The sequence below is a fragment of the Mustela nivalis genome, assembly GCF_964662115.1.
Source record: "Mustela nivalis genome assembly, chromosome: 3".
NCBI lineage: Eukaryota > Metazoa > Chordata > Mammalia > Carnivora > Mustelidae > Mustela > Mustela nivalis.
In genome coordinates this window covers 167,763,734-167,788,335 of record NC_139022.1, presented here as the reverse complement: position 1 = coordinate 167,788,335, position 24,602 = coordinate 167,763,734, and the positions used below count along the sequence as shown (strand labels likewise).

Sequence of the window (24,602 nt, the reverse complement as noted above, 5' to 3'; positions counted from 1 at the left end):
GAAAAGAAGAAAATCCTATCTCTTCTGAGTTTCTGGCAGTCTGAATATCCACCACTGACGTCTAAAGCAGATCTTACCTGAAATGGTTAGGAAGTAATGCAAGGAGTTTTCTATAGCTTCATGTCCAGCAAATGTTAGTTCCTCCCTAGGTAGGAACTCAAAAGAAGTCTGTAAGGGGTGGAGCACGTCCTACTGGAAAATCCAATCAAACCTGAGAAACTACATCCAATGACTAGAGAAAAAAACATTATTTTCCAGCACACGTGAAACATAAATGTAAATATTAACCACATACTTGGCCAAAATTCAAGTCTCAGCAAATATTGAAAGAATGAATTCATAGCATCTATGTTTTCTAGACACAAGGCAATTAAGCTGGAAAGCAGAAACACAAGGATAATCCTAATATAGAGTTTAAAAATTAATGGCATGATGATTTGTTAATGCCTATCTCCCAATTAGATTGTAAGTTACATAACAGAAATTGAAAGATCAAGCTGGCCAAAAAGAGGGGGAGAAATCTTAATGATGTAAATATAAATTTTTTAAATGACTAAGCTTGATCTCAATAAAAACAAAGGATATGAACATATAATTCACAAGCACAGAGAAATACCAATGGACAGTAAACATGGAAAGCAATGTTCAACCTCATTAGTAATCAGAGAAATGCAAATCAAAATAACAAGAGATCACTTTTATGTAACATTACTAATTAATAACTGGTAATGCCCATGTTGTTCAGAACAGGGGAAATGGCCACTGTCCTACAATGCTGATGGAAAGTCATATTCATAGAGTGCTGATAGTGGGCAATTTGGAAGTATTTCTCAAAAATCTAATGGTACAACACTCCATAACCCAACATTACTCCATCTGACCCTACTCTACAGTAATAGACACAATGTGTGTATAGAGTTCACTGCAGCATTTTTACTACAATGAAAATTTATAAACCACCTAAATGTTCCTCAACAGGAAAACTGTTAAATAACTTGTTAGATTCATTGTGAAGAAGATATTCATTGTTTTAAAAAATAATATGTACTGATACACTGTCAAGTGAAAGAAATTACAGAACAAGGCAGGTAGCAGGGAAAGAGAAATACTATACATACACAGACCTTGAATATACATGTGTAAATGCATTCTTCAGGAAGTCTTAGAAGGTGAGAGAAAGTCTTAACAGGGATCACCAGGATTGTCATAAATCAGGGGTGGGGCCCGGGAGGTAAATCACAGGAGGGATTATCTATTTTTATTCTGCTGGTTTCTTTCCTGTCTGAATAATTTAAATTTTAACATATATTTTAACTGGGATTCCTGGGTGGCTCATTGGTTAAGTGTCTGCCTTTGGCTCGGGTCATGATCCCAGAGTCCTGGGAACACCTGCATCAGGCTCCCTGCTTGGTGGAGAGACAGCTTCTCCCTCTCCCTCTGCCTGCCACTCTGCCTACTTGTCCTCTATCTCTCTGTCAAGTAAATAAATAAAGAAATAAAAATCTTAAAAAAAAAAAAAAACATTTTAACAATATCACATTTTCCTGAACTATTTGTGCAGTTTAAATCTGTTTAGTCCATCATTAGACTTACTCCACATCCCACAGTGGCTCAGGAACTAGTATTCAGCCTTCCTCACTGATCACTGACAGGGAAGCGTTCTTCCCCTTTTCCCAAACTGATTTCAGTGTGATCGTGTAAATTTTGACACAACTTAAAATGAAGCATCTGAGTAAGATACATTTTTCTAGACTGCTCATTTTTACAGCAGTCTGGGAAGGACAAAGGCCAATGCCTCTTAAGCACTTTGCAAAGTGACTGGTGCACAAGTGCTTGAGAAAATGGCGGCTCCTATTATCAGGAATTATCTCTAAAAATAGCCATTGACACAGACTTTGTAACAAATGTGCTTGTTTCCCAGGCTCATCCAAGGTTCAGGGGTGGTCAGTCTGAGAAAGTGTGCCCACGGGGAGGTGCCCAAACAGATTTTTAACCTCCCACTCCAAATCACTCTCGACCATCCTTAAGAAATACTTTCAGTCCTGGAAATGACTTGTTGAGTTTCACTTCAAGTAAATATGTGTCTAATCTACATCACTTTCCATAGCTGTTTGCTATGCAATCAAGTCATCTTTAATCCTTAAATAGCTGCAAGTCAATAAAGCAATATAGTCATGGCACTAAGTTCTGAATGGATTGACTATACAAAAGTTAAAAGAGATTAACTGTATCATTTCATTATGGTATAGTCTCTTTGCCATCACGGTTTGGTTTTGATCAGACATCTAGAAGCAATTCTATCATCAGACTCTGATAACACACGAGCAGTGAGCTCGCTCACGTCTGAAGAGCTAGAAGAACTCAGACTCATACTTGATAAGGAATTCCGTATACTTTTCATAGCATACAACTGTACCATGTAGATTTAGCCCCTTATCTGCATAAAGGACCTTGTCTTCAAGTTACAAACTAAAATTACCTCCAACAATAGCCAATATTCTCTTAGTCCTTCATTGGAATAGTGACCTGTGAGCAGGGAGCTACTAGGAAATGGTGTTAATACAGAATGTGCATTGTGGAGACATTATCAATATAAGCGTTTCTCTCCTTACTTTCAGTGAAACTTCATGCTATTTTATTGAAAACCATCCCAACTCTGTACCAACCCTTTGCTGTAATATTACCACAAAAATTCACATGCTCAGCATTTGCTCAAGGCTTAGCTGCTGAAAACGTGTTGTTGACCATGCAAAACTATTTTAATTTACTGTGTGTGTCATTTAGTACCCCATGGTTTGCAGCTGAAAGAAAAAAGACACTTAATAAGCAATACAAATCATTTTTCTTAGTGTATCAAAATCTGGTGAAGAATATTTTTCTGACCATCCAAACTAAAATATACACACTAGCTACCAAGATATTGAGCTGCAAATTAACCATGCTAATGTATGCAATTATTATCATGTTTGGCTTTATTAAGTATTCTCTAAAATTCGTTTTGGCCTAGAAATACATTTCAATTTTTGATAAGACAGAAGTACCATATGTACATTTTTATGTAAAAGATACTGTTTTTATTTTATCTATTTATTTATTCACTTATAATCCCCTATACTTTAACCCTATTTAATATACATTTAATGAACATTATGGCCACATCACTGTCTAACAGAAGTTTAACATTCCTACAGTCCCCAGTCCCACCAAAGACCCTTGAAACTACAGTTGAAATGGTCTTCCCTGACCAAATATAACATTCTTTATACCTTTTGCCATGCTCTCCTGGACTATTTGATAAAAGAGTTACTCAGTCAAGGAGTCAGAGACAGTGTTACAAACCAAGTTCTTTGAGTATTTATGCATTGTTAATTTTTAGTAACTAATATGTCTTATTTTCTATGCATCAAAACAAGAGTAATTGTAGCCTCCTTGATATGGAAAGGGCATGCAGGTGAGTCCAGACAAAGAGTATTTGTCTAATGTTCACTGTTAGTGGTCTTAAAACACCCATATCTCCCATTTAGAAAAAGAAAACTCTACGTATCTCTTTTTCCTTCCTCCATTTCTTGGTTGTTTCCAGTTATTTACAGAGCAACGGAGACCTTCCTGAGGATTCACAACCAGAGATTCATTCTTCACATCCTCTCCCACCAGGGATGAACCCCAGGAGATGGCCAGTGAGTGCCTAGTTACTGCTTAATTACAGTTCCTCTGGTTGTTAACTAAGAACTCAAGCTGCTTGGAAAATTTTCTCCCTCAAGCAAGATGACTTGCCATTAGTAAAACAATCAGTAGTAATTAAAAACCTCATTTTCAAATATAGTTCATAAGTTTTACATCAAGAAAACTGCTTCTCTTCTAACTCTCTTTTAAAATGTTACCGTAAACAAAATAAAAAAGACCCTCTTAAAAAAAAACTAAAGCCAACACCCCCCCCCAAAAAAAAGCCAAAATGCAGTTCACTGTTTTTCAAGTAAAAAACCTGCTTCATGGGGCACGTAGGTGGCTCAGTGCATTAAAGCCTCTGCCTTTGGCTCAGGTTATGATCCCAGGGTCCTGGGATCGAGCCCTGCATCGGGCTCTGCTTGGCGGGGAGCCTGCTTCTTCCTCTCTCTGCCTGCCTCTCTGCCTACTTATGATCTCTGTGTGTCAAATAAATAAAATCTTTTTTTAAAAAACTGCTTCATTATTTATGAACCCGAATAAAGGATTTTTGTATCTTGCTGACAAAAGTATCTATGAAATATTTAATCATCAATATATTGCAAATATTTTGGCAGAGACGAATAGGTGCTATAATTATCTTCAGTTTAAACTTGTGCCCAGATAGTCAATGGGCAATCAAAATGTGAATGCATTCCCAAAAATCACTTTAAATGGATTTAACATTCTGCTTGAGTTCACATACTTTACACTTTTAAGCCATTTATAAAAAGTGGCTATTCCAAAATCTCTGAACAGAGTAAAATCTAACTCCCTCAAATTGCAAAGTGTAAAAAAAGAAAACAAATACTTGATTTAATCAAATAGAAAAAGACACCTTTTTTTGAAACAAATCAGGTGAACCAATAACAGATGTCAATTAAGTAAATGGAACCTGGGCCAAATGTATTTTCAAACAAGATGCAAAAAGTAGAGAAACGTCTGTAAGATGACGGAATTCTGTACACCTCAAGACACATTTCAGGAATGTAACTGGAGTTAACAGGAAACACTAGAGGGCGGAGTTGCATAGTGAAGTTCTTCTGACATCTCACTGGGGATACCTACACTCAGATGCCTGCTCAGACAAATCGACAAGACCCGCCAATAACTGACTTATTTTGAAAGACTTTAAACTTTGAACAGATGACCTGAACTCATCTACTACAAAGGCAATCAAGCAAATTCAGGGAGACCCAGAGAAGGACTCCATGGACAATACATATCCGCAGGATGACCTATCTCACCTCTTGCTTGTGTTGAGAAATACAAATCTTACTGACCATGAAATGACCATCACTTTTCTCCTGAATAAAGGATTTGTAATAACCCACTTCGTTCATGGCCTTTGAAAGCTAAGGGTTATACGTTATAGATGGCACTTCCCATCAAATTTGCAGAACTGATTATTCCATTTTCGTTGACTAAGTACCACAAGCTCAAACAAAATGTCTCCATATTATGGAGTGTTCACCCTTCAAAACTCCTTTATATTCATATTCTCTGACAATGGCAGAGATTTTAAAAAGATGGGCTGCCCAGCATCCTGTTGCACTGATGAATGGAAGCCATTTATTTCAAATGGATTTTGGGAGCCCAGTTTCCGTAGCTCCAGAAGCGACATAAAAAGCCATTTCCCCTCTTTAAGTCAATACGAGACTTTCATAGTGGCCAACTTATGTTCAGTTATCTCCCAATTATATTATCTTGAAAATCACAGCCTCAAACATTCATTCTCCAAATAGCTAAGTTTCCTACATGACATTCAATGAGATAATGGAGCTTCTCTTTAAAATGATCCATCTCAAAAATTGTATGTTTTTCAACACCAGGAGAAAATTGGCCCAATACTCATTTTTTACTTATTTTATTATCGCTATACTTATAAAATCATTATTAAAAACAATTATAATCCAGGGGTGCCTGGTTGGCTCAGCTGGTGAAGTGTACGACTCTTGACTGCGAAGCCTTGAGTTCAAGCCCCACATTGGGCATAGAGATTACTTTAAAAAATAATTATAATCCAAAATAACTGAATTTCTCAAATATCATAGTTTTTATTTTAAAATCCTAACCTCTTGATAATTCTGTAGATGGAACAGAGAATAACTCAAGAAGAATCTTCACTATCCTCCTTCTCTTAATATCTGATTGTACTCTTTTTCCTTGCTCCTAAAACCAATATATTGAATCTGTACCATGATATCCTGGATAGTACAATGGATTAGGAGATTGGTCACTACTGAGGCTTTTAATATTGATACAAATCATAAAATTATAGGCAATAAATATTGACCTTGCCAGTTCATAGAAAACTGAAACCCAGAATAAAATGTGTTTCAGTGGGAAAATTAGTCATGGTGAGTATTCATTTGCATACCCTATCTCTAGAAAGCCATAAATTAAAATATTCTGAGAATCAAAGTCAAAGATCATGGATTGGTAAGCCTTCCCTGACCAACCTAAAAATTTAACCATCCTTTCCCAAGATTTCATGTCTCTCGTTCTTTCCCCAATATTTTTTTCCTTAACACTTACCACTAACTAATTTTATTTAGAGCTTATTTATTTATCCCTCTCTGGATTATATGCCCTCTGAAGGCAGGGTTTTTATTTCTTTTGTTTACTCTCTTGTTCATCTGTAGTCCTGGAACAGTGCCTACCAATTAGTAATTAAAAATTTGTTGTAATACTTAAATAATGAATAAACAACAAATACAAAATCTGGCAGAATTGCATGTGTTACAACTCTTGTTCTAACAAGGTTAGAAGTCTGGAATTAATAAAGAACTATCACATGCCAAGAACTCTGAAACTGTTACTTGATTTAACCTTTCTAAAACATGATGAAATTAAGATCTATGGCATTGCTGTTGATCACAGAGCTTGGTAAGTGACTGGGCTAAAATGTGGACCCTGGTCTGCCTATTGCTAAAGGCTACACTTTTGTCTATTATATCACACTGACCCTCATATAATCTCAATCCCTCTAGAAGATGTGTAACAATATTTTTAAAGGATGGGCTTAAGTTACAAAAGCTAATTTGTCCACATACTCATATTTGGAAGGCTCTGGAGACCTTAGAAGGAGCACTTGAATATTTATGAATGGTAGTAAGTATCTCCCACTTACTTGAAAAGCATAGAGTCCCACAATTCCTCAATTACTCACACCAAGTCTCAGGTGATTGGGGAAAGAGAAGATAATGAAAAATCACACAGTTCCTTCACGATTGTGGGAAAGGACAACTGCACAAATACATGGGTTAACAGAAGAATTTGATTAGGGATTTGAAACACATAATCTCATTTAGCACATAATCACCATGATTGCAGAATCACAGACTCTCTCTAAATTGATAACTTCACAATGAAGCTAGCTCAACAATATTTATTGATTTTCAGAAGGCTCCATTCCAGGAATAACCATATACAGGTCTAAGCTCCCTTAGCCGCCAACAATCCAACTATATGTTTTTTGCAAGGATATACTTTAGATTCAAAGACCAACTAGGGTGAAAGTACAAGGGTGAAAAAGGGTATATACCCAAACAGTAACCAAAAGAGAACTGGAGTGGCTATACCATCCCTGTGGTTGGTACAACAATATCAGACAAAACAGACTTTAATATAAAAATTGCTACTAGAGACAATGGACATTTTGTCATGATAAAACAGCCAAAGTCTCAAGAAGGTAGAACACTCATAAATATATTTGCTTCTAATAACAGAGCCCATGAAATACAAAAAGCAAAAACTGACAGAACTGAGAGAAATAGACATTTCAATAATAGTTGGAAATGTAAGGACCCCACTTTCAATTGACAGAAGATCAAAAGAAAACAGAATCTTCAAACAACACTATCAATCAACTATACCAAGCACACATTTATAGAATACACCATTCAACAACAGCAGAGTACACATTCTTCTTAGAAATACATGCAACATTCTCTAGGATAGACCGTGTATTAGGCCCAAATCCCTTACCCCAAATACTTTGGACCACATATGTTTCAGAATTTGAAATTGTCCATGTTTTTAAAATATGATATGGTGCATTTCAACACAAATGGCATATTCCCACATCATCAGCAAGGTCTAGGTCAACATCCTATTAACTAAACACAATATTTCTATGACAAAACACATGAATATTGATCTTAACTGATAGCTAAAGACCACCGATAGCCTCAAGTCAATTCAAATATTTTGTCTTCGAATAAATTACAAAAAAAAAAACAAAAACAAAAACAAAAAAAATTAAAACACACCTGTTGCTTCAACTTTCAAACATTTTCCAAACGGATCCACTTTCCCTTGTTTCTACCATCATCGTGACCTACTATTATGTCCTTCCTATCCACCCACCAAGGAAGCCTTCTAACAGCATTCCTGCCTCAGCCCAGCATCTCTCCAACCCAGTTTCCACAAACAATCAAAGACAACTATTATTACTAGTATATTACTCCTCTACCTCAGACTTTCCAATGTCTTCTCCTTGCTCTTAGAATGAAACGTGAATTCCTCATGACAGCCTACATGGTGAGCTACACTCCTGCTTCCCCAATGACATCACTTGCTCCTCCTCCATCATGGTCCTCTTTTTATTCCCTCCAATTCACCAAGCTCTTTCCTACTTAAGAGTTTTTGGTTCAGCAGCTCTCCCTCTCAGCACACTCTTCAAAGGGTTTTTCAAAGGTGGGATTATCATCAACCTTTAGGTCTAAGCTCAGACGTTGCCTCCTGAAAGACTTTCCCTGCCCCTTCTACCTAGATAGACTTAGACTTCCCCATAACTTTTTCCTAAAAAAAGGGACCTGGGAATATTTTTAGGTTTACATAAAAGTTACAAAACTAGTATAAAGAGTTCCTATGTACTCTACACACCATTTTCCTCATTAACATCTTAAATAACTAGGATACATTTGTCACAACCAATACGGTAACAGTGGTGCATCAGTATAATTAAGCTCCACACTTTACTAGGATTTCTCTAGTTCTTCTCCAGTGTCCTTTTTTTTTTTTTTTTCTGTTCTAGATTGCATCCAAGACACCACAACAGGACATTCAGTCATTATATCCCTTGAGATATCTTCTATCTCTGTCTGTGACAGTTTCTCGGACTTTCATATTTTTCCTTTGCAGTGTGGAAGAGCCCTGGTCAGGTACTTGTAGTCTCTCTCCTAATTTGGTTGGGGCTGATGTTTTTCTCATTATTAGACTAGGTTATAGGTTCTGAAGAGGATGACCACAAAGGTAAAGTAGTCTCATTCACATCATAACAACAGCATACGTTATAAATAGGACTCATCACAAGTAATGTTAAACTTGACCACCTGGCTAACATCGTTATTTGCCAGGCTTCTCTACTGGAAGGTCACTCCCCTGCCCCCTTATACCTTGTAACCAATCTACTCTTGGGAAGCAGGTCACTTAGTATATCCCATACGCAGGAAGGTACAGCTGGAACACAACTCCATCATGCGATATGCAAATATATATATATATATATATATATTTGGAGTTCTTCAGTTAAGGAGTTTTGTCTCTTCTCTTCCATTCACTCATTCAATCATTTATTTATATCAATATGCACTCATGGATGTTTATATGATAGTATGAGTTATCATCCAATACTACATTATTTAGTTCATTGCTCAAAGTATTCCAGATTTAGCCATTTCAGGTTGGCCTTTATGTTGCATTGCTATTCCTCATCCTTTTGTTTTTTGAGCATTTCTTTACCTTCTAGTATGAAGTACTCCAGCCTCATCTTGTGTAAGAACACCATTTTGTATGTGACCGGTTCCCTTGATTGGAAAATGGAAACCAAGACCTAGTGCTAGGTGAGTTTATTATTACTGGAGTGTCACAACCATTAGGCCCTCTCAGCAGACAGAGCTAGGAAATGGAGGTATGTATACTAACCCATGCATAAGCACATATCTATAAATATTTACATCTATCTTGAGCAAACCATGAATTTATACAGATGTCTCCAACTCTAATCTAGGGCCAAGCGGCTCACTCTAGCATGCCCTGTTTTAACTACTAATAGAAATAATAACATAATCTATAATTACCTACTTTTTAAAATTTGCTTACTTTTTTATGGTCTATCTCTCACCATCAAGGATTTAAAATAAGAAGCAAAGGTTCACCTAACTCTGTAGCTCTAGGGCCTAAAACTGTCTGCTATGTACTGGTGATCAATTTGTTGGATGTGTGAAAAAATAATCAACAGAAAAGTATTGATTATATAATTCTAAGTAGGAAATAACAAAGATGGAATATTTTGAAATTAACCCTGACATGAGTAAAATCATCATTTAGACCAAAAATAAACACATATTAATCCATTGCTATGCCCTGTTATATTAATAGCCTCTACATATTCATCATCACTTAGCACTGAAATTTTCCCTACAAGCAATTCAAGGAATGGTTGGTGTTTTCCCCCTAAAGTTTACTGTAGCAGAGCTTAATCATGTCCAAAATGAAGGTAGTATCTTCTTCTTTTTTTTTTTTAAGATTTTATTTATTTATTTGACAGACAGAGATCACAAGTTTGCAGAGAGGCAGGCAGAGAGAGAGGGGAAAGCAGGCTCCCCCGCAGAACAGAAAGCCCGATGCAGGGCTCGATCCCAGGACTCTAGGATCATGACCTGAGCTGAAGACAGAGGCTTTAACCCACTGAGCCACCAGGTGCCCCCAAAGTAGCATCTTCTATCTCAAATTTCCTTTTCTGTAACAGTAGAGTTCAGGTCAGAGAGAAGAACCAGGCAGGAAGCAGGGAGATGAGATGAGTCACCCACTGCTACTTGTTTCACCAAATTACTCAAAAAGTTCTCAATATCCAATAGTCTTTCCCTTCATAGTCTAAGAACCATTATGTCATCCAAAGCTACCCAACAAATTTGGCACCATTACTTAAAATCTTGTTGGCTTAGCATTTTTTCACTTTTTACTCCTTCTCAAATCACTGAGAAGTCTTGTCTAGATCTGAAAATGACTTTAATAGAAGTTAGAGCAGTAGAACTGAGAGTCTACCATCAAAGTAAAAAAAGAAACAGTTTCAATGAACTATTGGGATTTCATCAAGATCAATCAAAGATCAAAAGCTTTTGCACAACAAAGGAAACAGTTAACAAAACCAAAAGACAACTGACAGAATGGGAGAAGGTATTTGCAAACAACATATCAGATAAAGGGCTAGTGTCCAAAATCTATAAAGAGCTTAGCAAACTCAACACCCGGAGAACAAATAATCCAATCAAGAAATGGGCAGAGGGCATGAACAGACATTTCTGCAAAGACATCCAGATGGCCAACAGACACATGAAAAATGCTCCACATCACTTGGCATCAGGGAAATACAAATCAAAACCACAATGAGATACCACCTCACACCAGTCACAATGGCTAAAATCAACAAGTCAGGAAATGACAGATGCTGGCGAGGATACGGAGAAAGGGGAACCCTCCTACACTGTTGGTGGGAATGCAAGCTGGTGCAACCACCCTGGAAAACAGCATGAAGGTTCCTCAAAAAGTTGAAAATAGACCTGCCCTATGACCCAGCAATTGCACTACTGGGTATTTACCCTAAAGATACAAATGTAGTGATCCGAAGGGGCACATGCACCCAAATGTTTATAGTAGCAATGTCCACAATAGCCAAACTATGGAAAGAACCTAGATGTTCCTCAACAGATGAATGGATAAAGAAGATGTGGCATAAATACACAATGGAATACTATGCAGCCATCAAAAGAAATGAAATCTTCCCATTTGCAATGACGTGGATGGAACTAGAGGGTCTTATACTGAGCGAAATAAGTCAATCAGAGAAAGACAACTATCATATGATCTCCCTGATATGAGGGAGTGGAGATGCAACATGGGGGTTTGGGGGGTAGGAAAAGAATAAACAAAACAAGATGGAATTGGGAGGGAGACAAACCATAAGTGACTCTTAATCTCACAAAACAAACTGAGGGTTGCAGGGGGGAGGGGGGTTGAGAGAAGGGGGGTGGGGCTGTGGACATTGGGGATGGTATGTGCTATAGTGAGTGCTGTGAAGTGTGTAAACCTGGCGATTCACAGACCTATACCCCTGGGGATAAAAATATATTATATGTTTACAAAAAATTTTTAAAATTTTAATAAAAAAAAAAAGAAAGAATAACAGTTTCAGAAGGGATGAAAAGGTGATTTTATACTCAAAATTTTCTTTCAGCTTCCAGGTTTGAGCTTGGTCCTAGAGGATACAATGTGGGTAAAGATCAATAACCTTTCCTCTCTAAAAGGACGAGAGCTTCCCCTGGCAATCTCCCATCTACTTGCTCCCAGTAAAACAATAAGGGAAGATGTCAAGAAAAGGAAGAGAAAGATGGAATGAGTGTGAAACAAATATTTATTGAATGCCACATATATTCCTAGTAAACTCTATGCTCTTGTCTATCAACTTTTTAAGTTATTTTTTTCTTTATACTAATAGAGAGATGCCTCTTACATGCATATTTATGTAAAAAGTTGCAAATGTAACATTGAAAAGAAGTTAATATTGGGGGGAGAGAAAAGAGCACAAGAACAAAAGTATTTCCGGGAATAATCTGGAGTATTCTTTCAGAAGAGAGTAAGTAAAATTCCCTGATATTTGTGAGAAATGTTATTATGCTTAAAAATTTTTTGAACAGGCTGAACAAACCAAGGCGGTCCTGTATACATTTCTTGAAATAGCTCCTTGTTTATTTGAACTAGATTGTAACTCAGAGTCATGACACAAATGAGCTTTGTGGCACAAGTGCATGCCCATATATAACAAAGGAGTGCCCAGAAGGTTCCTGTAATTAGAGCTAGATGCATATGGGAGGGCCCCCTGTGCCCAAATTAAGCTTTGGCCACTTGCACAGAATTAGCATACCAAAATGAGAAACAAAACCGAAAGGCATATTAAGGCAAGGGCACTTTTTACTATGATAAGGATACACTGCCCAACTGTGATCACAGTGAATTGTCTTGAAGAGATTAAAAACTGGAGAGAGCATGGTTTTTATACAGTAGTTTCCAGAGCATACCACACGCAAAAGGAAGGATGGAGTAAGAAGTGTCTCCTCAGTAAATTCTCTTACTTTGTCTATAGAGAAACGCTGCCAGGTTTGTGGCATGTCTTCCCACGTGACTGCTTCCTGCGGAGGCCATTCACCTCTACTTACATGGGACTTCCGTTTCCATAAATCTTGTTGAACAGCTGTTGAATTATAAGTTACGCTCGCAGGGGAGATGCTGTCAAATATCCAAGGATACAGAAAGCTCAAGCCACAGTACAGTTTTTCCTGGAGAGATCTCTGAGTCTGCCATCCATTTACTCGTAATTGTAGGTGACCCTCTCCTGTTGGTCCCCTCCATAGAAGCACACTCCCCTGGCCTGCAGGCATACCACGTTCTACGCTTACACAGTCCAAAGACAGAAGGAAGCCAAGTTTATCAGTCACATCACAACAAAGCCACACACCAAGCAGGAAATGAGCAAGGAAGAAACAGTCCATTCTCTTACCACATTTCCTTGTGTTGGAGTATTGTTATCACCAGTGGGAAAGCACCTTTGAAGTTATCTTACAACTGTACAGACCTTTTGTCAAAGAAAAAAAAAGTCACCTTGTTTTCAGCCAGGTGAAAAGATTCCACACCAAAAAAATTCTACCAAGAACACGTTCTTAGCAGCTGATCTATACCCATGATCATACAGCAAAATTTCTGACTAATTATTCAAATTCTCAGGACAGACCTTCGATTAAATCCTTCAACCAATGACAACCTCAAGAATTTCGCAAGCGTGTTCCACATGGATAATTCCACATTCACAGGGACTCTTTTCATGACATTTTATTCTGTGAAAAGAGCAAACATGTCTCTCTGGAAACTTTTTTTTTTTTTAATTTTAGGTTTTAAAAATAGATCCCTCTATTACCCTTCAGGTTTTTTCCCTGTGGTCTGAAGAACTGAACATACTTTGCCCTAGCACGTTGAGAACAGAATTCTTAGAAGAGCAATTTAAGAACGAGTTAAGAACTAACAACCAGTAGATGGCTAACGTGTGAGCAAAGAAGGTAATTCGCTTTCCTTACGACACATTCTCACTGCAGGAATAGGAATAGGAATGGTTCAGTTCCCCTTTCAAGACGTTCGCTTAAGCATGCATGCATTCATTCATTCATTCTACAAGTATTCATTGAATGACCACAGAGTGACCAAGAAAGAGAAGTTTTCCCAAGCTATGTTGAGCTGTGTTACATTTGTTCTGAAACCCTTCCCACTCACTGATAAGCTTGCACTCCTAGAAGGCAAGCTTGGAAACCCCAATCAAACTAAATATTACTTTAAGGCATTCAAAAGGTGGTATTCTAAGCATATCTGTTGGGTTGCAGATAGTCTGGAAGGACTCGTTTTAGGAATGGATCTGTGAACACTCTCTAAAATGCATTCTACAACTCAAGGTGATGAGAAGGTGGCCTATTCCAGGGATGCTGAGGGCTTACTCTGGGACGTCTCTGCCTTCTGCTTCTAACTTAACTAAAGCTCCTCCTGGAAATGGAGGGTTGAGTCTGACACAACCGAAAAATGGTTTAGAAGAAACAATGGTTTTAATATTTAATATTAAAAAGTTAATAGCATTTTGTTTTTGGAGCTACAGTGCCACCATTTTCTGAATGACAGAGGTTTATGACGATTTCACTCAAAATTACAAAGAAACACACATTTTTGGAACACTTCACCCATTTCATTTCCTAAGAGGTCAGAAAAAAACACCTTTGTCCATACTGATACTCAATTTGTTTAAATCAGGGGTTGGCAAACCATTGCCAAATCTATGTGGGCCCAATCCAGTTCACCACCTCTTTGTGTTGTCCACAAGTTTTTAAATTTATTTTTTTTAAGATTTTATTTATTTATGTGACAGAGAGAGAGAACAGGAACACAAGCAGGGGTGGTAGGAGAGGGAGAAGCAGGCTCCCCGCTGAGCAGGGAGCCCGATATGGGGTTTAGTCCCAGGACCCCAGGATCATGACCTGAGCTGAAGACAGACACCCAACAACTGAGGCACCCGGGCACCCAGTTTTTAAATTTTTAAATGGTTGGGGTTGAGGAGAGACAAAAGGAGGGTCTGATTTCCTGACACATTACGGTTACATAAAATTCAGATTTCAGGACCTACAAGTGAAGACTTCCTGGAACACAGACACACCCATCCCTTTATACAATGTTTATGACTGCTTTCATGTTAGGACAGTAACTATAATATTTTAGGCCCTCAAATCTTAAACTATTTATTCTCAGGCCCTTTATAGATTTTCTAAACTCTGGTTTATATAATAAGATAAATGTCATCAAGCGAAGACATTTTAGAGCAACAGCAAGGTTCCTCGACCTCACTACTCCCAAATTTTCTCGCCACCATAACTTGCTTTGACCAAAAACATCTGCCCAAGCTCGATCCAAGCGGGGGTTGTGGGCAGGGGTTCTTTCTTCTACAGGCAACTCGGTAGAGGGGCCAAGAGAGTAGAGAAGAGGAAGATATCAAAATGGAAATACACTTAAAAAGAGGTAGGAAATGAAGAAAAGCAAATGTGTGTAGCAGAGAGTTCTGGAGAGTTTCACCCATCTGGGCGACACCATCCCCAATCCTCTTTCAACAAAGGGTAGAGGCCCAGGCTGACACACAATGCCTAAATGGACTCCATCTCTTTTTACTATCAACTCAGAACAATCTGGCTTTGAGACAAATTGTAAAATCCCAGTTACATGTGGCCTATACAATAAGGTAGATGGCTTATAAGTAGTACACAAAGGGTAATTTACATATTTTATTCAGCAGAGAATCATTAATCTGTTCTAGTGAGTAAAATGAAGATTCATGTGTTTTGAGAATTAGTAAGCAAATGAAACAAAAATAATTTCAAAGGCGAGCAAATTGCCTCATGATGTGTTCTTTGTTTATTTTGACATTTTTAATTACCTATAAAATATGCCAACATATGCATTTAAATATTACATTTTAATGTTGCTTCTCGGTTGTTCAGGCATGGTAATGAAAAGCTTCTCAACTTGCCATTCGCTAGCAACCCTTCAGAGAATGTTAGTAATAGCAACAGTTAGAAAAAGAAAAAAAGAAAAGGGGACGCTCACCACGCCAACATTTTTAAGCCATAAAATGCAAATGCTCTGAAGCGCTTCAAATGACAGCACGCAATAGTGCTAAAGTTCATGCTCTGATGTTTTCTTATTACATTTTCAAAACCACAGTCATTTTTCTAGAGTAACTTGCCAACTTCTCCTAGTGCATCAGCTACACCGTGAGAATGATTACATCACTTCTGAAGGCAGACCACCCCTTTCGGGACACAGCCCTGGTCCTTGAGAAGTTAAAGTTCTATAAACATTTTACAAATATGCCCCAGAACATGAGCCCTGAGGAACCTACCTGGTGCCAGCTTCCTCTGTAATTCAAAACTGTCATGATGAGACAAAATGAAAAGAATATGGATAAAAATGAAAAACACTCCCAAGTCGTTCTCCCTCCCAAGAGACTTTCCCGTCATTCTTACTGCTCTGAGCCGACCTGTTGCAGACAGCACGCTGTAAGTGTTGAAAGGAGAAGCCATAAGGGGAATGCAGATAAAAATGTTACAGGCTAGTAAAAACGTCCAGGGGCCTAATATTCACAAAGGTATTTGTGCCCCATGCAACTTTCAGTGCTGTCCAAGGCAAGATCCTTCTTAGGCCTTTCCTACAGTACTCTAAGTAAGGCGGGAAGAAGGAAAGCTGATGGACACCACACTTCACCCTGACTGATGCTCTGCCCACTGTCTGTGCCTCTTCGGGATGCTCCCCAGGGACCTCTGGGGGCTTCTCCAACCTCTTCTTATGCACACACACATCCCACCCAGCACGGAGATTTCCCAGTGTAAACAAGTGACACCTGAGAAGCTGAGCAGCGCTGTGTGCTTGGCTACCTGTGGAGGCATCTCGTAACTCCACTTATGAGTAGACTTCAATAAGGACCCCTGGGGAGGGGTATCTGAAAAGTACAGATGCTCCTGTGTGCTGAGAACATTATACTGCATTACAGCCCTGAGTTTTTTAAATGCTGATTCATTCATTATTTACAAAAACAATTTTTTTCAGACACTGAGATGGGCTCTCCCAGAAAAAGCGGAGAGGTAAACATCTAGTGAAAAAGAATGATATGGAAAGAGAAGTCCTTAAATTCATGTTGGTGACAAGAGACTGAAGGACACGGCAGGGACCCATAAATGACTGAAGGTCCCCATCTGTTAGCTGAATAAACAGGTAATAATAATCAGAGCCAATATTAAAATGGCACCTACTCTGTGCTGGGCACTACTCTAACCAGTTTACAGATATTATGTATTTAGTCCTCAAAACATACATTATATTATATATTATATATGTACATATATAATATATATGTTATAATAAATACATATATATTTAGTCCTCAAAATAGTAGATAAAATAGTTGCCCTTATGATCTTTTAAAGATGAGTTAACTGGCTGGCCCAGTCGGTAGAGCCTGAGACTTTTGAATCCAGTGTTTCAGCCTGAGGTTGAGTTTAGAGATCACTTTTAAAAAATGAGCTAATGAGGCACAAAGAGTTCAGTAAATTGTACAAGGTAATACCAGGAGTACCTCCCATTTACAGTGTATTTTTCTGTTTAAGCAATGCGCTTAGTCTTTTATAACAAGTCTTGAGTTTCCCATACAATAGGTTACCAAATAAACGCTATCTCTTCAAACATCCGTATTTCTTGAAAAAGTTCTGAAAGCTTCCATAAACTTGAATATAGCTTAATTAATGTCACCAATATCGCAAGATAAATTTGATCTGATATATTCTTAGATTCCACTAATTTTATACCGTGCTATGAGATTCAAAGCAGAATTAGCTTTTACTCTTAAAATATTACCAGTGCACCATCTTGAATATGTTAACCAATGAAATAGATTCTACAAGTAGGTAGGAGGGTAAATGCATGTTAATTACTTGGATTGTCTTAATTAACTGCTACTGCTAATGACACAGCAATTAAGGTTTAAATATGCTTAGAGGATACATCAGGTTTTCTACTGGGTCATGCTGCTGAACACCACTAACATCCAAAGGAATGGGGAGTTTTACACCCAAGTTCTCAAAGAACTCTAATCTCAATGGGAAAAACAAGTAAAACTTAAGTTTTAGACTGTGCAGCACAAGGTGCGTGTGCACGCACGCACACACACACACACACACACACACACACACTTTTGGTTAGCTGCCCTTCTCTGTCCCCATATCCCTCTGAGCACCAGGAGACACTCCACGGTAGTAATCATTTCTGAAAGTGCTTCAGGGTATGCATCAAGCTTCACTGATGGAGTCAACCTCCCATACATTTTTTTTTTTTAAGTTTCCTTATTTCTGAGCACTAGGAGGTACATCATGGTTCCTGTTGACCTATCTGGGCTTAACAAGTACTTGAAGCAGAGAGACCAGGGTAGGTAGATAGAGCTATTTTTAGAAGCTATCTCCTGTTGTGAATTAAAGATAGTGATTCTCTTTAAAAGAAGGACAGACTCCAAAGGTGAAGTCTATTTTCCCTTCTCTTGAATGTGGGCTGGTCCTGTGACTTGCTTTAATCAAGAGAAGGCAGCATACATGAAACTGTGTCACTTCCAGGATTGGACCTTAAGAAATCTGTATGCTGTGTACAGTATACTGTGAAAACATGGAAAGAGAACTGAGGCACCAGGTGACAGCCCCAGCTGGGCTTCCAGCTGACACCCAGCACCAAGAACAAGTCCTACGAGTGAGCCATCTTGGATACTCCAATCTAGTCAAACCTCTGGATGACCATGGCTCCCAGCTGACACCAAATATGGAGAAGAACCTTCCAGCTGACCTCAATCAGCCCGGGCTTTGGAGAGATCATGACAGATTGTTGTTCAGACTACTAAGTATTTGAGGTGATTTGTTATACAACAATAAACGGTCAAAGCCTTTCTAGACCATCTTAGAGACCCAGGGTAAAACCGGTTCCTGACTCACCTTTGCACAGGACAAGCCATGATGGAATTGAGATCACCTTCTAATATGGGGCATGGAGACTAAGACCATGGACCTCAGAACCAGACTGACTAAATTTGGAATCCTGGCTTTGCCTTTGACTAGATATGTACCCGTAGAAGTTATGTAACTTTTCTGTGTCTGTCTCAGTTTGCATCTGTGTAAAATAATGATTATACTATTCCCTACCTCATAGGTTTGTTATGAAGATGAAACATCAGTATCAGCATATGTAAAGCACTTAGAACAGTGCCTCGCACAGAGTATGTATTCAGCAAGTGTTCTCTGTTAATATTATTATTGATTCTCTCTTCTGTTCTACATCCAAGGAACCACCCACTCGCAGCCATGGAGGGCTCTATACTTAGGACAGAGGGATAAGGAAAGTGAAGGGCGGGTGCCAAAACATACTTCCTGTTTGATCCTACACCATGAAGAAATGGATTTCTGCCAGGTCATAAAAGTGTGCATGTGATAAATGCTAAATCTGATAGGCCTCACACCAGCAAGGGAGAAAGCCAAAAATCAGAGTAAATGCTCACTCTGTAGGTGATCCATAAGAGAAGCGTCAGACAATTAATAAAACTTCCTCTGAAAATAAATTGCTCCTACGTAGAAGAATCCACACTCTAGGAACCTTATAACTGATTTCCGTTCATTAAATGTACTGAGTTTTTAGGCATATAACAAGTTATTTTCTTGGGTATGATCTAAGCGATCATCATCACACTCATATCAACTTTGTTTCTGAATATTATTTTGTAATTCACTCTAACAAACAGGTCACCTTACAGATCAGGGTAGTATTTGCATATGTCATAATAAAATTAATTCTAGTGTATTAGTAACACTGGGTTAGTTTGGGGGTTTGGGTCATTTTTAAAATTTTTTGGTCATATTATACATGCACTTTGGGGAAATGTTTTTTGTTAAAATGATATTGAATGATTTCGTTTTATGAATGAAGAAAACATAATAGCAAATCAATTCATTTTGCTATAGAATTACCAAACAGTACTTTTTGCTCCAGCCCGTTGTCTCTTCTCTATTTTAAAATTATATCAAGGACCTATTTCTGTTGACTTCAAAATTGATCATCCCACATGAGTTAATATATGATAGCCATACGTTTCTGAAATACTTAGCATTCTATTTGAGCTCTTGAACTTCTGGCCATAACGCTTCTTATGGGCTTTTCACTAGAGTTCCAAACTCCCCCCTTCTCATCTCCCCATGTTTCTAGTCATAGAATTATTGGAGATTCCGTGATACCACTCTTATCCTTATATCCAGACATGATTCCATGTGTTTTTCCGGACAACTTTGATAGATCTATAAATTGATACCCAGGGAGTTCAGTCAATTGGAGGTTCTGGGAACAAGTGTCAGGTTTGTGCCTATTTTCAGCATGATAGTATCACTTTTCCACATGAGTTATTCTTCTCTCCAAACTATTTATAAGCCTTTGGTCAACTTGAAAAAAATCCACATTTTCATCTCATGCCTGCTAATCATGCTTTAAATGATGACTATCAGAGATGCAAATTAATTGCAGACCATATGAAGGATGTGCAAATTAAAATCTATGAAATTTAAATTATTAATGCAGTAGTAATTCAGCTTCCAGTTTCCTTCTGCAGTCACTAACAGTTTCACCTATTTTATAGTGCTCAATTTAAACTACATTTGTTAAACAGAAACAAGGGACACTAGATTCTATGACTTTCTTCCCTTCCTAACTTTTCAGTTCCCTTCCCCCTCTTCCTGCTACTGCAGCCTTGGTCTCTGTTTTGAACTTAATCTTTTATGTCTGCTTAACTTCAGCCCCATGTTACTACCAGATCTCATCAATTACACACTATTCTGCTTTAATTTAATATGTCATTCTTAATATTTTGAATTTTACATCCCACCGGTCTTTTCAAAGAATCTGAATCAATTCCACCGTGAAAAAACCAAAGCCTGTTTTTCCAAGGGCATTTGTAGGGTTATGGGTATTTTGTTTTATGTGATTATACACAAAAAGTTTAAGAATATACGCAATTTCAGTGGTATTATTGAGAGTAACTGTTGGAAATATTTCTGCATCCACTATGCAGTTGAACACAGCAAATGAAAGTAGCCAAAGTTTCCAAATGCAGCATCATATGAAAAGAGCCCAGTTAAGTGAAAAGAGTTTTCAGATTAAAGCTAATAGATTCCACTGAAGTTTCCAGACTCGTAAAGTTCTGCTTTACTTGCGTGTGTTTCCTGTAAATGGAGCCCATTCTGAGCTTCAATGCTTAAATTAACAAAAATATTATTAAAATAAATTATGTAATCTTTCGAATTAATAATAACTGATTTAATTGAACATAAGACAGTTTACCAACTTGCCCTTTTAGAAACAAAGATGGGCATAACTTTACCAAAAAGCAACAAATTAATAAAGGAAACCACTTGAATAAACTGTCTCTTGAGTTTCTCAGACAAAAATGTCACAAATTTCTCAAAGCACAACTCAACAAATTCTAAATCTTGGCTTATTTTGATTTGCATAAATGTTTGTAAGTAGCATATATAAATAAATATCCTTAGTAGTCACTAAACTCAAATGCACACATATTTAGCAAAAGCATTTCAGGAAAAAAAAAAAAAAGTTATGGATGTTTACCTGGCAAGGCTGTTTCATTTTAATGGCTATGACATGGTATCTGTAACAGCAGAGCTCACAGGTCCAGGAACCCCTCTCACTGATCCACTTTAGCAGGCACAGCTGATGTGTATATCGAACTGACCCATCACAGCGGCAGGGGTTTAACAACTCCCCCTGAAAAGAAAACAGCTCATGAGAATATTTACACTTGTGTGTCAATTTTAAAAACAAAACAACATAACACAACACAACACTTGCTTTCTTTTCTTTCAAAGCCATTTACCCGGAAGGATATCAGCATCAAACTATCCTAGAAAATAAAATTAAATTTTTATACCTCTGGTGGGAATGAAACTAAAGTCTTAAAACTATTTCAAAGATATTGCTTAGACTTATGACATAAATGTTCTACCAACATTCAAAATGTCTGCAAGATATAGCTCCCAATACCCTTGGGGGAAAGCTGTACTATTAAATCTCTTTAATAACTTTTAAGTGGATGGTCAGATGCATTTCCTCTGCAGTTATTCTTAATCATCGCTAAAGAAGAAATGCGTGGCATCCCAGAAAGTAGCTTGCAATAGCATTATGCTTTTATTTTTTTCTAAATGTAGCATCATAAATATTGACTTAGGGCACTATATTCCTGAAAGCCTGCATATTCTTATGCAATTTCCTTACTTTTAAAAATATTAAACCTAATGTATTCTCAGATCGCGTAAAGACAAATTATCCTCTTGTCTCTATGATTACTCTCATATAAGTTTGCATGCACCTCTAATGGAGTTTTTAATTTTAGTTTTTAATTTATGTTTCTAACAAAATACAAAATACATTGTTAGCTAAATAGGCTTTCTTTCACAAGGTCAAAGTACATTCCTATTTCTCTTGTAAAAACTGTACCATGTTCTTCACATCAGTGAGATTAAGTCAACATTATTTGCAATATATAAGAGCTCTGTCCTTTTTTGGTTCTGGCATGCCTCACCCCCAGTTTGTATTCTAAGACTATCTGCCTCAGGACACATTTGTAGAAAAAAGGATATAGGTTTGTTTTTCTCTATAAACCAAAATCCATTTAGCAATTTACAAAAGATACTTAGGACCTGATCCTTAAAGCACCTGAGGAATGCGTAACTGCAAACCAGGTGGGGGAAAAAATAAGTATAGATCAAATTAAACCTTGCATTCGCCCCCGGGACATTTTCATCTGCCTTCGCAGAAAGGGAAAAGGGAATACAAGTAGCAGCCGCTCAGTTGGCCGGACTAGATAAGCCCGACTGGCGAGGAGGGAGCGCTGTCCGCGGTGCTGAAAGGTCGACCGTCCGGGGCAGGAGCCGGTCCAGTCCAGACCCGAGCCCACTGCCAGCTGCTCTGAGGTCCCCCAGGGCCTTACCTGCTCCGCGCCCTGGAAGCAGATCTTGCAGATGGGCTGGTGGTGCTGGTGCTGGTGCCCGGAGCGCTGGTCGCCACCGCCGCTGCTGCTGCTGCGGCTGCTACACACCGAGCGCGTCTCGGGCTGGTCGCCGGCGCCCCGCCGCTCGCCCTCCCCGCCCGCGCCGGCCTCAGGCTCCCCGGGGACGCCCTTCACCGCCGCCGCCGCCTCAGGGATCGCCGCCTCTGGAAGGCGCCTCGGACCTTCCCCCGAGTCGCCAGCCGCGGACACCTCCTGGCCGGCCGGCGTCAGGGGCGGCGGCGGCAGCTCGTCCGCGCCCCGGCGCCGCGGGACCAGCTCCGTCGGCGGCTCGTCTGGTCCCGCGGCGCGCTCGGGGGACGCGGGCGGCGCGGGCAGCGGTGGCAGGTAGCGTGGGAGCGCGGGGACCGAGGCCGGCTCTCCCGGCGGCGGCGGCGGCGGCGGCGGGGGAGGCGACGGGGGAGGCGACGGGGGCGGCTCGGTGTCCCCGCTCTCCGCCCCGCGGCGCAGACTGCCGCTGAGGCCGCCCTCAAAGCTCATGGTGGTGCCGCCGCCGCCCTCCTGCCAGCCCAGCCGGCGAGCCGGGCTCGGGCAGCAGCCGAAGGGAGAACGGAGGGGGCGGGAGGACGGAGGGAGGAGTGGAGGGAGGGAGGAGGGTGGGGAGGGGGACCGGGGCGCCGGGGCTGGGGGGCGGGACGGGGAGGGGAAGCGGAGGGCCCGGCGGCGGCGGCGGCGGCGGCAGAAGCTCCTGCTCCGCGGAGCCGCCGGCTCGGCTCTGATGGAGGCGGCGCCGAATTCGGCTGCGCGTGAGAGCCGCGCCGCGGGGGGGGCGGGGGGTCGGAAGGGGGAGGGGGAGGGGGGGACTGGAGCCGCGCCGCGGGGGGTGGTGGGCGGGGGAAGGAGGCGGAGGGAGCGGGCGCGGGGCGGACGGGGAGGAGCGGAGGGGGCGTTCCGGGGGAGTGCGGGGGGATGTGGAGGCTGCGGGTGCGAACCCCGGCTGGGGTGCGGAGACCTCCGGCCGGAATTCAGGGAGGGGAGATCCCCGAGCCGCCTCCGCGGACCCCGCCCCGGGGCAGCTCACGTCGGTTCCGGGGCGGATTACCCCTCTCCAAACGGCGCGGCACTGCGGCTCTCGGGAGCCTGGAATGGGGGGAGGGGTCGGAGGCCACGGGTCCAGAAACCGTTACTGGGAAGGCAAGTGGGATGCGGCTGCGCCGGGCTGGGTGGAGCCGGGATGGTCGAACCCGAGACCCGCGTGGGAGTTGGGGGGCGCAGGCTGATGCCCTGGGCTCACCTGCGATTGCTCCCAGCCCTCTCAAAACCTTGTCCCTCAAGGGCACTCTCACGGATCCACTAGAGCCCTAAAAACCGAAGCCTCTGGAACCTATATCCTCCCTCTGCCCGTCTCGCCCCTGAATCTTCCCCGCGTCCTCCTCGCCCCCTCCTACCTGCAGTGAGTATCCTGGCTTATTTGTAAATATCTTGGTGACATTGTCACAATCTTGGGTCATTGCCTGGGATGGTTCCTCCTAGTGAACCCTGGTGCCACGTTGTGCGGCGGTGGTCACTTTCATCCTTGCCCTTTTTTAAAGGATTCTCCTCTTGGAGAAGTGGCTGTGTCCTCCGGTCGGGATTTTAAGCATCCCAAAGCTTCCGTATCTCCACTCCGCAAAATCTCTTTGGGACTGCTCTATGGGCAGGGCAACTTTCCCCTCAGTTC

General features: G+C 40.3%; 1 protein-coding gene across 2 annotated transcripts in view; it reads right to left on the bottom strand.

Moving 5' to 3' along the window:
- Window positions 1–23,680, bottom strand: part of MARCHF11 (membrane associated ring-CH-type finger 11) — a 100,588-nt gene extending 76,908 nt beyond the window's left edge. The window contains exons 1-2 of one of the 2 annotated variants that reach the window (XM_082724062.1): window positions 22,865–23,680; window positions 21,487–21,642 (exon numbers count right to left, since the gene is read on the bottom strand). In XM_082724062.1, coding sequence (XP_082580188.1) covers window positions 21,487–21,642; window positions 22,865–23,422 — 714 coding nt within the window. In that variant the 5' untranslated portion in view covers window positions 23,423–23,680. The remainder of the gene's footprint in view (window positions 1–21,486; window positions 21,643–22,864) is intronic. The other variant, XM_082724063.1, reaches the window with a different exon arrangement.
- Between the last annotated feature and the right edge of the window lie 922 nt (window positions 23,681–24,602).